General features: G+C 43.7%; 1 protein-coding gene across 3 annotated transcripts in view; it reads left to right on the top strand.

Annotated features, from left to right (window-relative positions):
* The window catches only part of PAG1 (phosphoprotein membrane anchor with glycosphingolipid microdomains 1), a 140,840-nt gene that overhangs the window by 114,003 nt on the left and 10,887 nt on the right, over positions 1–15,950 (top strand). For all 3 annotated transcript variants that reach the window (XM_023584817.3, XM_004479104.5, XM_058275674.2), the window contains 4 exons: positions 9,859–10,064; positions 11,631–11,682; positions 12,726–12,822; positions 14,676–15,283. In XM_023584817.3, coding sequence (XP_023440585.2) covers positions 9,943–10,064; positions 11,631–11,682; positions 12,726–12,822; positions 14,676–15,283 — 879 coding nt within the window. In that variant the 5' untranslated portion in view covers positions 9,859–9,942. The remainder of the gene's footprint in view (positions 1–9,858; positions 10,065–11,630; positions 11,683–12,725; positions 12,823–14,675; positions 15,284–15,950) is intronic.

Raw genomic sequence — 15,950 nt, 5'->3', positions numbered from 1 at the left:
ACCTTTGTACATAGTAGGATGGAACAATAAACGTGTGTTTTGGCAATTCTCCATGTTTACGCCAGACCCGATTCCTGCAGAATTCAGTCTCCCAAGCTGGTTTACACTGGAGTGCCTTTCATCTGAGGAGAAATCTGCCTGAATTCAAATACCTAAGCTTAAAGCTCTTTCAGGGGATTCAATAATTCTGTGGCCTGTGGATTCACCAGTGAGGCTCACAAGACAGAGGCCCAGGAGAGAATTTGGCTCCCCAGAGATTGTTGCATTTGGTTAATTTTTAACACAAGAGTGCTGTTTTCCCACGTGGTCCCCACACCTGGCAATGGCCAAGAAGGAGCAGTTCCCATGGGGATTCTGTCCTTGCCCTCCTCATTTCCCTATCAGCAAAGTCTTGAGGAGAGGTGGTTTCTACGGTGCTTAATTATGAGTGGGCTAAGACCGCTGTGAAATGGAAGTGACTATCATTCCCAGCCTAAAGCTGCTTCAGAGCAAGCGGAGTATCAGCGTCTTTAATCTCACTGGCCATCCCGACTCCACCAGATTATTATTTAAAGAATTTTCCACCATCGGGGCATCTACCTGTTAAGGGTGTTTGGCTGAAGAAATAGCTACCATTTGGTCTGAACCTTTCATTAATTATATCTGGATTTTGTGTTCTTTCCTGCTAGAATTTATTTTCGTGGCTGATAGTCTAGTCTAATGAAGACAATTAAAATGCCAAGCAGAAGGTTCAAGCTGCAAGGTTAATGAGTCTCTCCTTCATGAGCCTCTGATTAGGGCAGAGATAGAATTATACTGCCTCCTTGTGGCTGAAAGTGACACATGCTTTTTAAGTCAATAGTTTTTACATTATTTGAATCACTTATTGATTGAAATCAGGAAATGAAGGAATATAAAAGGATAATAAGAGATTACAGAGTGTTGGGTCCAAAATAATTATCCAGATCCACTTCTGAAAGATCCCCAGTAGAAGTCCTATAACCTCAAGCACTGAACTTTCTCAAAGACAAATGACAAGTTCTCAAGGCAGTCTAAAATTCTACAGAATTTGGAGGAGGGGACTACCGCTCCCTCTTTTGCAGCAATATTATACATTTGTTTTAAAATTCACTCTTAGTGCATGACTTTACATCAATGTAAGCAATAATAAACCTATTCTAAAATGAAACAATTCATGTACAACTATTAAACTATATCTGCTATTAACTATTATTACCATCTTCTGTAGCTCTTATTTGTGAACCATTTGGGCACCAGAATAAATGCCCGTTGACTACCAATATAAATGGTCCTACTTTGCCTTATGTTGAACAACTCAAAGAATGTTTTGTCCAACAATGGAATATATTTAACTTTTAAAGAAGCAGGGTTCTATAATTGAATATGAGTTTGGGTAAGGCAAGAACAGGGTTTGGGTAAGGCAAGAAAGGGATTTAACTGGATCTATGAAAGCAATCATGAGAGCCCCCTCTTCCAGAAAACACTTTACTTGATATAGGAATGAGCAAAAAACAGGAGAGTCCTCATGGATGGTTAACCGTCTCATATGACACTGCAGCTTTTGGACTTTTTTTTCCTGGTGGGTAAAAGGGACACAGTATAAGGTCTAGAAAACTGCACAAAGGCAGTTTCAGGTAACTTTTTTACTTCCTAGACGCTGTGTCTCATCTCTCATTTTCTTCCTCTATCTCTAATCCTGAGAAAAGCCTTCCACCCACGGGAAATGACACGGCTCCAAATAAACTAAACCGAGACCCTCAAACACTGCTTTAAGCGCTTCGATCCAGTTCAGGAGGCTTCAGCCTTGGGCAGAGGAAAGGCTCGTGGAGCCCCCGGGAGGCCCTGGGCCAGCTGCCCCGCGTCCCGCCCGCATGCCAGCCCCGAGCCGGGCAGGAGGAAGGTGGCACCCGCGCGTGTGCGCGCACCTGGCGGGAGGGCACCCTTCTGGCCCCAGGGCAGGCGAGCTGCTGAAATCCAAGGCCAAGGCTAGGGAAGAAATGGGGAGGAGAGCTACGGAAACAGATTCCGGAAGAAGAGAGAGACTAGCAGAGGAGCAGTCACAGGGTGCAGATCTCCTCTGAAGGGGGGTAGTCCCACCCACGGGGTCTGCCTGGAGGATGAGTCGTGCCCACGTCAGCCCCCGGCTCTGCAGGCCCGCGAAGGGCGTCAGCAGCCGCTGCCGCTGCCCCTTGGGTTGCTCCTAGTCCTGCTATGCAATTGGGCTTAAAGGTTTCCAAGACGTGGAAGCTGCCCCAACAATCGCAGCACTTGTCCCTAGCGGCTACAATGTATCTGGCTCCGAGAAATGTCCCAGATGATAATTCTTCTCATTGTGAGATTTTTGTTCCTGATGAGAACTTGTGGAAAAGTATTTCTTTCAATAGCTTTTCAGAAAATTCTATTGAAGGGGAGTAAGGCAGGAGTTTTGACATGTTTTCTCTGTTACATCCTTTATTCAGTAGCTTGTCATAATCTCCTTTCTTCCTCTCTCTACATGTATTTCCTTATAGTCTTTCGACCTCCCCCTGTTGAGAAAAGAGAAGACAGAAAAGAAGAGAAACATGTACAGAAAATGGAAAGTGGTGGTAGAGGCCCCCTGCTGGGCTGCTAGATGGTTCTCTGACTTGGAATAACTCATACAGCAAACTATGCTCTAAGAACCTGGCACTTGATAAATAGACATTGATTAAATGTTTTGTGTATGTGAATGTGGGAATAAATGAATGAATGAATAAATGCCTATGAGGGGTGGAGAGGGGGAGACCTTTTGTCTGTGCTTCCTAAAATGGCTTATGCTTTGTACCTGTATTTAAAATTTTATTTCTTATATTTTCATAGATCACTCTTTTCAGTGCTTGCTTAAATGTAGTTTAATTACCTCTTATGTTGCCAATTTGTAGTCTAAAGTAAGTCATTCTTTGTGTCAGCAAATTATGAGAGAAGTGGGTAGTTATTTTCATCCAGTTGTAGCTGACCAATATGAAAAAGTAGTTTGCCCCTCCATTACTTTGAAACTACCCAAAAGAAACTGCATAACCAAACACAGGAAAAAAAGAAATTCTATATCACATAGGAAGCTACACAGTTATATAATTTATGGACCATTAGAAGAAAGTGTTCATATTGATTCAAGGACCTAAGAAAAACAATGTGCTTCATCTCCCAGAATTCTCTCTGGATACATTATAGATTAAAGTTTCACTTTCTCTAGCTTTCTATTATTCTTCAACCTTGAGTATTCAAATACATGTGATAGTGTTTCACCTAGAGAAAGATTGGTCCGGTTGAACTGCCTTTACCAAAAAAAGGCTTTTATTCTCTACTTTCACAATCCTTTTTTTAAAGTATAACTCCATGAGATTACACAATATATTTAGTTTATAATAGCAAAGAGACACACAGTATTTGTCCTTTTGTGTCTGGCTTGCTTCACTCAACACAATGTCCTCCAGGTTCATCTATGGTCTCATATGCTTTATGACTTCATTTCTTCTTACAACTGCATAATATTCCATTGTGTAAACATGCCACAGTCTGTTTATCCATTCATCTGTTGATGGACACCTGAGCGTTTCCAACTTTTGGCAATCATTAATAATGCCTCTGTGAACATTGGTGTGCAGATATGTGTTAGTGTCACAGCTCTCAGTTCTTCTGGGTATATACCCAGTAGTGGTCTTGCCGGGTCACACGGCAAGTCTATATTCGACTTCTTTAGGAACTACCAAACAGTCCTCCACAGTGGCTATACCATTCTACATTTCCATCAACAGTGAATAAGTGTTCCCGTCTCTCCACATCCTCTCCAACACTTGTAGTTCTTTCTTTTTAATAGCGGCTATTCTAATAGATGTGAAATGATATCTCGTTGTAGATTTACTTTGCATTTCTCTAAACACTAGTGATGCTGAACATTTTTCCATGTGTTTTTGTTTTTGTTTGCCATTTTGTATTTCTCCTTTGCACAAATGTCTATTCAAGTCTTTTACCGATTTTTTAATCAGGTTGTTTGTCTTTTTATTGTTGAGTTGTAGCAGCTCTTTATATATCATGGATATTAAACTCTTATCAGGTATGTAACTTCCAAATATTTTCTTCCATTGAGTCAGCTGCCTTTTCGCCCTTTTGACAAAGTCCTATGAGGTGTGAAAGTGTTTAATTTTGAGGAGGTCCCATTTATATGTTTTCTTTTGTTGCTCATGCTTTGGGTGTAAGGTCCAAAAAACCACCACATACCACATTTTCTTCCAATAGTTTTATGGTCCTGGGTTTTATATTTAGGTCTTTGATCCATTTTGAGTTGATTCTTTTGTAGGGAGTGAGGTAGGGTTCCTTTTTCATTCTTTTGGGTTATGGATATCCAGTTTTCCCAGTATCATTTGTTAAAAAGACTGTTTTATACCATTAGCATGACTTTGGTAGGTTTGTTGAAAAACAGTTGGCCAGGGAGATGAAGTTTTATTTCTGGACTCCCAATTCTTTTCCACTCATCTGTCTATCTTTATGTCTTTATGCCAGTCCCATGCTCTCATGACCACTGTAGCTTTGTAATATGTTTCTTTTTAAAAAAAAAAAAAGATTTATTTATTTCTCTCTCCCTGCCCCCCCCCCCCCATTGTCTTCTCTCTGTGTCCATTTGCTGTGTGTTCTGTGTCCGCTTGCATTCTTGTCAGGCGGCACCGGGAATCTGTGTCTCTTTTTGTTGTGTCATCTTGCTGCGTCAGCTCTGTGTGTGTGTGGCGCCACTCCTGGTCAGGCTGCGTTTTTTTGCACAGGGTGACTCTCCTTGTAGGGTGCACTCCTTGCACGTGGGGCACCCCTGCAAGACATGACACTCCTTGCATGCAGCAGCACTGTGCGTGGGCCAGCTCACCACACAGGTCAGGAGGCCCTGGGTATCAAGCCCTGGACCTCCAATATGGTAGGTGGACACTCTTATCAGTTGAGCCACGTCCATTTCCCTGAAATATGTTTCAAAGTCAGGCAGTGAAACTTCTCCCACATAGCTCTTTTAATTTTTTAAGAGGGTACAGGGACTTGAACCCAGGACCTTGTACACATAGGAAGCAGGCACTCAACCACTGAACTACATGTGCTCCCCTATTGCTCTTCTTTTTTTAGAATATGATTGGCTATTCAGGTGCACTTTCCCTTTTAAACAAATTTAGTCATTGCCTTTTCTATTTCTGTAAAGTAGGTTGCTGGAATTTTTGATTGGTATTGCTTTGAATCTATAAATCAGTTTGGGTAGGATTGACATCTTCATGGTATTTAGTCTTCACCCATGAATACGGAATTTCTTTTCATTTGTTTAAGTCTTCATTGATTTCTTTTAGCATTGAGAAGAATGTATAACCCACTGAGTTTGGGTGCAACATTCTGTATATGTCTATTAGGTCTAGCTCGTTTGTCTGTTCAATTTCTATTGTTCAAGTTCTCTGTCTCCTTGTTGATCTTCTCCCTAGTTCTATCTATCTAGTTGAAGTCTCCAACTATTATTGTAGAGATTTCTATTTCTTCCCTTAGTTTTGCCAGAGTTTGCCTCATGTGTTTTGGGGCACCCCAGTTAGGTACATAGATATTTATGACTATTATTTCTTACTGGTGGATTAGCCCTTTTATTTATTTATTTATTTTTAAAGATTTATTTATTTCTCTCCCCCCACCCCACCCCAGTTGTCTGTTCTCTGTGTCTGTTTGCTGCGTCGTCGTCTTTGTCTGCTTCTGTTGTCAGCAGCACTGGGAATCTGTGTTTCTTTTTGTTGCGTCATCTTGTTGTGTCAGCTCTTCACGTGGGCGGTGCCATTCTTAGGCAGGCTGCACTTTCTTTTGCGCTGGGCGGCTCTCCTTATGGGGCGCACTCCTTGCGCGTGGGGCTCCCCTACACGGGGGACACCCCTGCGTGGCACGGCACTCCTTGCGTGCATCAGCACTGCGCATGGGCCAGCTCCACATGGGTCAAGGAGGCCCGGGGTTTGAACTGCAGACCTCCCATGTGGTAGACGGACGCCCTAACCACTGGGCCACCTCTGCTTCCCCCTTTTATTAATACATAATGGTTTCCTATATCTCTTATAACATTTTTGCATTTAAGGTCTGTTTCGCCTAATATCAGTATAGCTAACTTTGCTCTTTTTTTGGTTATTGTTTGTTTGGAATATCCTTTTCCAGCCTTTCACTTTCAGCCAGTTTGTATCCCTAGGTTTAAGGTGAGTCTCTTGTAGGCAGCATATGGGTGGCTCATTTTTTAAATCCATTCTGCCAGCCTATATCTTTTGATTGGGGAGTTTAATCCATTCGTGTTGAATGATATTACTGTAAATGCATTATTTACTTCCAACATTTTATTCTTTGGCTCTCATATGTCATATCTTATTTTTGTCTGTCTTTTTACTCTTTTAGTTATCCTTTCTGCTATTCTTTCTTCCATACTCTCCTCCAGGCCTCTCTCTGCTGGCTTTTTCTTTCAGGGTCTAAGGCTTCCTTTACTATTTCCTGCAAAGTTGGATTCTTTTTTACAAACTCTCTTATTTTCTGTTTGTGAATATTTTAAACTCACTTCCATATTTGAAGGACAGTTTTCCTGGATAAAGAATTCTTGGTTGGCAGATTTTCTCTTTCAGTTTCATAATTGTATCATACCACTGTCTTCTCACCTCCATGGTCTCTGATGAGAAATATGCACTAAGTCTTACTGGGCATCCCTTTTACATGATAGTTTGCTTCCCCTTTGTTGCTCTGAGAATATTCTCCTTATCTTTGACATTTGACATTCTGAGTAGTATGTGTCTTGGAGTAGGTCTATTCGCATTTATTCTGATTGGGGTACGCTGAACTCCTTGGACATGTAAGTTCATTTCTTTCAGGAGAGCTGGGAAAATTCAGCTATCATTTCCTTAAATACTCTTTCTGCCCCTTTTCCCTACTCTTCTCCTTCTGGAACTCCCATGACATGTATGTTGTTGTGTTTCTTATCTTTCAACTCCCTGAATCCCTCTCAATTTTTCCCGTTCTTTTCTCTCTGACTTCACCTGTTCTACTTCTCTATCCCTTATTCTTTCTTCTGTAATTTCAAGTTGCTGTTGCATGCCTCTAACATGTTTTTGATCTCACCTATTGTGAGACACTTCCTTTACTTGGGCCATTTCTTCCATTTTCTTGGTATGGCTTGTAATTTTTTGCTAATGTCTAGACATCTGATGGTGAGTTTACGCAGATGCTCAATTTCTCTCCCTCTCATAGGGATTTAGTGGCAGAAGACTGTGTGTTACTACTGTTCTTTGATTCTTGGTTCAATATGTTCTGGTCTTTAGGTGAGTCCCTGTTAGTTGCTCAAATCTGGGCCCTGGACCCAGTAATGGGTTGCAGACCTGCTTCCTAGGGCCTTTTCAAAGGCCAGAAAAAAATCTCTTTTAATTTCCTCACTGCACTTTCTTGGTCCGCTAGCAGATGGTGCTCTTTGACAACCCCCTCAGTTCAATGCCTGGTCAGAGGGTGTTTGCTACAATATGGACTGGATCAATTTGACAGAAGGTCCTGCCTGGAGGCTAAGAGCCTCGTAATTCAAACTTTCTCAGGCAGTTCTCCAACCTTTTGCTGGCAAACTTTCCCTGGTTAGGAGAAATTCCACCCTCCTCTGTGTCCTCAATAACTAGTCCTGGTCAGTAGAGAGGGAGATTGAGAGGGTCGGGCCTCTTTAGCCCCCTGCTGGCTCCCAAGCAAAAAATGGCGCAGCCCCAGCCAGCCTAGAAGGGCTGGTGGGACACAGCAGACCAAATTTGTGGGTCAAAAACTGAGTCAGCCTTAGGCTGTGTTCCTTTCTCCCCTTTCCTGGGGAGGTGGGTCTTTGGGGCCTCCTTTGTCTGTAGCCACTGACCCTAAGGCCTAAGAATTCAAAAGTGTCTATAGGGAGGGGGAGGGTGCCGGCATTTGCAGCTGCAGCTTTTAACTCACGGTTTTGCAGTCCTGGTTCTTTTCCTTTGCCCCTCTCTCTTCTGGGTGGTGTCCAGCATTCCCCTGGGGTCCTAAACCCCAGAAGATTTTTTTCTAGGCCGTTTCTGCCTGTTCTCTAGCTATTTTTCTGGGAGAGAAAAGAGTGCCATGTCTTTATAGTCTGCCATCTCCTAGAAGTCTTTAGTTCATCTCACAATGCTTTCTGGTTTGCCTCAAGCCACCTTCATGTTGGCACAATGCTAACACTCCTGGTGTGTGTGTGTGCGCACACACTAAAAACCCTTGTCGCCGTATAGGTTAAGCAAGTGGAAACATAAATGTTGAAAGTCTTTTTAAAAATATATATTGTATTGAATTTTGACTCATCATCATCAGACAAAAATATTTAATCACTCTAGTCATAAAACCAGAGACTAACTATAAAGGCTTTTTCCTTTCAAATGAGATTGTTAAGAGAACTGAGGAAAGCAAATGCTCTTTTAACAAGGCCTCTATGAAAAATAATTGTTAAATAATTGGACATACTGCTTGGTTTTTAAAAATCTGTATCTCTTAAAACATTTAATAAAAGTAATTTAACCCTTTTCATTTAGAAACCCAGTGTAAACAGGGAGCAGTCGAGTCCAGAGAGTAAGAGCTCCATCTAGGGGTTTTGGACTCACAGCCTCACTCTGCCTTCTACCAGCCACAGTACTGCAGGGAAGCAGCTCGACTTCTCTGTGCTTCAGCCTCCTTGTCTGCAAAGTGGAGATTAATGGTGCCCTCTTCATGAGGTGGTGGTGAAGGTTAAATTAGGAAGCATTTAACAGAGTCCCTGGAACATAGTAGGTACTAAATAAATAGCTCTCTTAGAATTAATTTTTTTTTTTAAGATTTATTTATTTATTTAATTTCCCCCCCTCCCCTGGTTGTCTGTTCTAGGTGTCTATTTGCTGCAGTCTTGTTTCTTTGTCCTCTTCTGTTGTCGTCAGCGGCATGGGAAGTGTGGGCGGCGCCATTCCTGGGCAGGCTGCACTTTCTTTTCACGCTGGGCGGCTTTCCTCACGGGCGCACTCCTTGCGCGTGGGGCTCCCGCACGCGGGGACACCCTTGCGTGGCAGGGCACTCCTTGCGCGCATCAGCACTGTGCATGGCCAGCTCCACACGGGTCAAGGAGGCCCGGGGTTTGAACCACGGACCTCCCATATGGTAGACGGACGCCCTAAAGTCCGTTTCCCAGAATTAATTTTTAATTGCTTATAAATGGGTTTTATTTACTGCTGGGTGATATATTTTTTCATCCAGTCATTTGAAGCTGTTTTTTTGGGTCCTCACAGAAACTTAGTGAAAGTTGGAAATAAAGTCACATACTTAGAATGGATAAATCTTTATGCAGGTAATATAAAAACAGTCTATTTCATTAGGTGGATTGATCCTATACTTTCTTGGGAAAAAAGTAAATTGGGGGTTAGGGAGAAAAAGTAGGGAGACAGAGGAGGCAGATGGTGAACTGCGTTTTTGCAAAAGCTAGCCATGTTCTATCCTCTTCTGTTTTTTTTTTTTTTTAATTGAATCCACCATAAGCATTTATTATTGCTACGGAAAAATTAGAATCTTTTATTATTTGGAGACATTAAGAATCCATCCCCAAAACATATCATGAAATAGTAGTAAGATAGCCACTGTTTCAGACACTGTGCTAGGGGCATACATGTTCCCACGTTACATTCTCTAGGTGAGGAACAGACAGAGGATGGAGTGGTGTACCATGGCCAGCTCTCAAATAGGGTCCCATGCTCTTGTCCATGTCCTGCAGCCATACTCCCCTGATTCAGCTCAAAGCCCTCTCTTCTGGCATGAGTCTAATGACGAGATCCTGGAGCCATACGTTAGACGTAGTTTCAAAACGCCTTGGTCTCTCTGCAGGAAGACGCAGCACTTCTGCCGCCATGTCGACCCCTCTGGAGGACTGACTTCTCCCACGCAGCTGTGCCGGTTCCTGCTCTCACCATGGGCCCCGCAGGGAGTGTGCTGAGCGGACAGATGCAGATGGTCCTGTGGGGGAGCCTGGCAGCAGTCGCCACCTGCTTCCTCATCACTTTCCTCATCTTTCTGTGCTCCAGTTGTGACAGGTGAGAGCCGATGAATGCCTCCTGGAACCTTGAAATGAATCTGTTTAATAAAAAACTGCAGTTCTAGATCACAAAATGAATCTGTTTTAATAAAAAACTGCAGTTCTAGATCACAAATCTTAAATAAATTGATCCCTGGCATAAATGGAATCCCACTGCACGGACTTTCACAAAACTGTGGGTCCCAGGGCACTGCTTATTTATTAAGTGAAAATCCATATTTTATTTCAGCCTCCAGCTACTGGAAGAGCCCTTATCTCTGAAATTTCCCAGAATGAAATTGTGCTCTGTTGAGCACTTCCTTGTCAAAATTTACACTTTCTGCCATTGTGGACAATTCGAAATGTACGTGTTACACGCGTTAAAGATCCTTTTGTTTGCTGCTACTCCGAAGATGCTGAGAATTTTTGTAGTTATGGGGCTTTGGAAGGATCAATTTATTTAAGCTTTATGATCAAGAACTGCAGTTTCTCATGAAACAGATTCATTTTCCCAGAAAGCGAGAGGCCATCCATGACATAAACTTCATTTGTGTCTGCTTTTAGAATTATAATTCTCTGTGTCATATAAAATGGTAGTTCCCCAAGAAAGACATCTTTGCTCAGAGGAAAGTAAAGTTTCACCGGGAGTGTGCTTGGGAGATATTTAGCACCTGGTGCAACATGTGCAGCCTTTTGACAGGACAGACGCTGCTGGGGTGCCAGGACAGGCCAGCAGCTGAATGCTAGCCAGCCCTGTTCAAGCACTATCCTCAGGAGCCTTGGCAGAAACTGGATGCGTCATTTAAAAGTCTGGAAATGGCGTCCCACCCTAAAATCTCTGTCAAGAGGACAGAAGCTAGATTTTTGAACTCAAATAGTTTCCTATTTCCCGCCCAGTTTCTAGCCAGCCCTCCATAGCCAGGGCAGAATCTGGCGGGCCAGGCTGAGGAAGACAGACGAGGTCGACCTGCCTGGGAGAGCTGCTCCTGCAGTTCTCCACTGCCCCATTAGGTGTCACGCTTGCCTCATATAATAGGGAAGCGTAGTCCCTGGCACTGGTGGCTTTCTTTAGCCTGTCCTGAGGGGAAACAAATTCTATTTTTACTCTACTGACTTTTCCATAAACGAGAAGTTCACATGACTCATGCCAAAAGAATGTACTCTTCCCAATATGCCAAAATTTGTATTTTCTTTATGATTATTTTTCTCAACTCCACCGCAGTATGTGACTTTGTAAAGTAAGATAATGTTCTGAGGTTTTCTGAATAAAAAAAAAAATGGTATTATATGTCCCTGGATTCTATGTATAAACAGTTTCCACTCAGAACCTGGAAGGGGGGGCTGCTCCAGAGAGGTGAAGTGGTCCCGTGCTGTGACGTGATCATATGTTCCCAACACCTGCAAATGAGTGATGGGGCTTATGACACTCAGTAACTGTCCATTTTCTTCTTCCTCGGCAAAGTAAACTTGGTTTTGAGAATGAGAGAGACGTACGTTTTGGTAAGAATTAGGCTAGGAAAAAGCGATGCACATTTAATTTTAGGTGATGCTTTGGTTATAGCAGTTTTTAAACGTTCCATTTCAGAGAAAAGAAGCCGAGGCAGCACAGTGGGGACCACGAGAACCTGATGAACGTGGTGAGCCTGTTGTGTACGTGTGTTGTGTGTGTCTTGTAAATCGCCACTGCTGATCTCAGCGTGTCCCCACCTGCTTTCGACCTGAACGAAATCAGGGCAAGATGAAGGAAGCCAAAGTTAATTGCCTCTGCCTGGGCTGTGCCCTGTGCTGTAGCTTTGCATCCGCCCAGTTTAGAGGCCTGTGCAATTATCCAGGTTCGTGGGGAGTTTCTGGAATGGACGCAGATGTGTTGCTGCCGGAAAAATGCTTAAGCAGCTCCAAACTACTGCAGGGAAGTTTTGCTTTTGCCCCTGCCCGTCTCCAGCTCTAGGCAATCATTAAGCCAACCCAAAGCTGGGACCCCAAAATATAGCTACCTCTTAGCATATGTCTATGTAAACCTTGAAGGCAGAGACTTGACTGGTTTTGAAATGGTCTCTGTAATCAGTGAAATTACCTATGTCTGACCAGATTTAAACCCCTTCCCTTTGGATGACAAACGATGCTTTCCAATGTTTTTTGTGTCAGAGCACGCCTTTAAGAAGATAATATTTTGTAGCACCTGTGGTACAAGATGTGGCTGTTCTCTGACCAGCCAGTCCCCTCCTCACCTTGAACTGCAGCGATTCCTCAGCACTGTAGCCCGTTTAGATTCCCAGGTGGGAAGCTCCCCTGGGCTTTGGGAGATTCCCAGGGGCTCTAAGATCCCAGGACAGGACTGTCCGACAGAACGTCCTGCAGTGAAAGAAGTGGTCTGTATGTTCCATCTCGAGCGGTAACCGCCAGCCACATGTGACAGTGAGCACTTGAAACGTGACTTGTACAATTGAGGAACTCAGTTTGAGATTTCGTTTCACTTAATTTAAATCTAAAGAGCCACATGTGTCCAGAGAATTAGCACAGTTCCAGACCCATCCTGAGGCATCTAGCCAGGTTTATTCTACAGCTCTTATGGATTATTTGAGTTGATTTTATTTTTGTTGTTGTTTAAATTTTTAGAGAAGATACTCTCCTCTGCCATGTAGATGAGATTCTTAGCTGTCTTGTGTGTTTGATTTTGTAGCCTTCAGACAAGGAGATGTTCAGCCGATCAATTACTAGCCTAGCGACAGACGCTCCTGCCAGCAGTGAACAGAATGGGGCCCTGACCAATGGTGACAGTAAGTGCTGAAAAATGCCAGCTTTCCATGCACGCCTCAGCACCCGGCAAAGCTAGTGGGTTTCAGAAGGTGTGGCTCAAAACCTGGGAAACGTGTTCTTGCGTACTTTCAATGTTACTAAGCAGCTTTAGCAGAAGTAATCTTATTTGGATGAAAAATAGCAAACATTTGTTAGTAAAAGTAATAGCTAACATTTATTTATTGGCTTCTGTATGCCAGACTCCAAGTATTATACATGTACTAACTCATTTATTCCAAAAACAACCCTGTAAGATAACTATTATTATCATCCATAGTTTCCAAGTGAGGAAACTGGGACAGAGAGAGCATATTAGTTTCTTACTATTTATGTAATAAGTTACCACAAACTTAGGTGCTTAAAACAACGTAAATTTATTCTCTAAAGTTCTGGAGGTCAGAGGCAATAGCCCCAGTGGGCTCAAGTCAGGGTGTGAGCAGGGCTGCATTCTTTTTGAAGACTCTAGTGGGGAATTCATTTCCTTGCCTTTTCCAGCTCCTCGAGGCCACGCACATTCCTTGTCTCGTGCCCCTTCCTCCTGCAGAGCCAGCAGGGTAGTATTTTCACAGTTCGCTGGCTCCTGCTTTCACTTATAAAGACCCTTGGGATTATGCTGGGCCCACCCACCTCATCTCGGATCATCTCCCCCCTCCAGGTCGGCTGATTTGAACCTTAGTTCCATCTCTTAACGTTTATTCCCATTTGCCTGAAGAGTAAACTCTGCCCAGGTCCCAGGGACTAGGTCTTAAAATCTTTGGAGGGCCATTACTCTTCCTGCCACAGAGAGGTTAAGTAACTTGCCAGAGATCACACAGTGAGTTGAACCAGGCATTCGGAGGCCCAAGCGCACACTCCAAGCCACTCGGCCTTCTGCCTGCTTGGTGCACGGTAGGCTCTCGCTGACGAAGGTGGCAACTACATTTGCTTTGCACTTTGTAGTTTACAAAGCAGTTTCACCTGAGGTCATACTGTTCCCCATCCCCACTTACTGATGAGGAAACTGAGGGGCAGTCAGTATTACCACCTGAGTCTGCAGACTCCAGTGCCCTCCTCTGTCCACCCTCACACACACGACTAGAACCGGGGGCAGGAGGCCCGCTCCTCGGTGGTGATTCTGTACTTAGAGTAGTTGATGTGAAGATACTCTCTGGTATCTGCTGGTGTGAAGTTTCAGAAGGGTTGAGTGATCCGTTATCACTTTCCCAAGTAACCCTGAGGGACACCATTTCTAATCCCTGCTGTGAGACACAGGGATGTAATGACTTGCTCACCACCATGTGCGCTCCATGAGTCCAGGTTCCTTGTCTGTTGTGTTCGGTGATGGAACTCTAGCACCTCAAACCATCCCTGGCATGTAGTAGGCATTCAGAAATATTTGATGAAGGGATGACCCAATGACTTCACACAAGATTTCTATCAATCCAAGATTTACACATTCGTGTTTTCTAACCTGAGGTGGGATATTCGGGGGAAGGGACAGACTGGCGCCCAGGCTCACACGGTTTCATCCGTCGCTCTCATCCTCTGGTCCCACTGGACACTTTGCCAAAAGAGGTCTCATCAGAAGTAACAATAAGGAATTAAAGTAACAGTGAACCACATTTATAGCCAAGATAATTTATTAAATGTTGCAATAGAAAAATGTGATAGATGCTTTAGTTTAAACTGATTGAAATAAAAATATTAACTGACAGTCATATGTCTATAATTTGCAGCCTAGAGTCAAATAAAAACTGAGCGGCTTTATTGAACCTGACTCGACATTATCTCAGGCACTGTAATCACTGTTCACAAAATTGCCTTGCTCCACTTTCTAATACTTGTGCTGTTCCAGTTCTTTCAGAAGACAGCACCATGACCTGCATGCAACATTACGAGGAAGTGCAGACCTCGGCTTCTGATCTCCTGGACTCCCAGGACAGCACAGGGAAGCCTCCAAAATGTCATCAGAGTCGGGAGCTGCCCAGGATTCCTCCTGACAGTGTGGTGGACACGATGCTGAACACCGCAAGTGCAGGCGGGGACCAGGGCCAGGGGACGGAGGGACCGTATGAAGTGCTCAAGGACAGCTCCTCCCAAGAAAACATGGTGGAGGACTGCTTGTATGAAACGGTGAAAGAAATTAAGGAGGTGGGAGCAACCGCGCCCCTGGATAGGGGCCACGGTGCCAAGTCCAAATCCACCACGGCCTTGAAAGAGCTTCTGGGGCCCCAGTCCGAGGGCAGAGCGGAGTTTGCTGAATACGCCTCCGTGGACAGAAACAAAAAGTGTCGGCAAAGTGTTAACGCAGAGAGCATTCTTGGAAATGCTGGTGACCCAGAGGAGGAGGCCCCACCGCCTGTGCCTGTGAAGCTTTTGGATGAGAATGAAAACCTTCAGGATAAGGGAGAGAGAAAGGCCAACGAAGACGGAGCCACAGAGGGACCCAGCGAAACCAACAAGGTGGGCCGCGGCGTTCTTGTTTCACGTGCGTCTGTAATTAGGAATCTAACCCTGGGCTTTTTCTTGCGAGTTGTTCTGGGAATTACACACAAACACTTTCCAGCTTGTTGAATGATGAAAGCTGTTTTCGTGTAAGCTGTGTTTGACTTTTTCCCCCTCCAAGTAATAAAATAGTGAAAACGCATGTTTATAAAATATTTCTCTCTCAGCACCTTATTTGGCTACTTTCCAATTTTTACATCATGTCTAATTTGGACCCAGGATTATTTTCTTCATTTTAAAGACAGAGTATTAAATAGAGACAAGACTTTTTGCCACACATTTAGCCCCTTTCTGCTGCTTGCTACCTCAAGCACCTTGGTGACCTTTACCTTTTCAGGATCCCAGAAACCAGAGCATAGGATCACGGCTAGAGTGAACCAACCCACAGGTTATACCTGAGTCTATGTACTTTTATATAAATCAAGTAAGAGATTTGATTTTGCAACAATTTCCAAACACCCTATTCAACAAAGCTCTGTAATGTGTTAGTGATCCATAAGCCTTTTCTGTGTATTTCTGATAACCTGATATCTGAGACGCAGTAGCTTGAACTTCAGGTTTTGGCCTGAGCCACTGGAAGGCTGGAATGGCCATGAACAGAAATGGAGAAGGCTGCAGGCAAAGC

The sequence above is a fragment of the Dasypus novemcinctus genome, chromosome 14, assembly GCF_030445035.2.
Source record: "Dasypus novemcinctus isolate mDasNov1 chromosome 14, mDasNov1.1.hap2, whole genome shotgun sequence".
Classification (NCBI taxonomy): domain Eukaryota; kingdom Metazoa; phylum Chordata; class Mammalia; order Cingulata; family Dasypodidae; genus Dasypus; species Dasypus novemcinctus.
The sequence above is the reverse complement of the archived record's forward strand: the minus strand, read 5'-3'. Positions and strand labels throughout refer to the sequence as shown.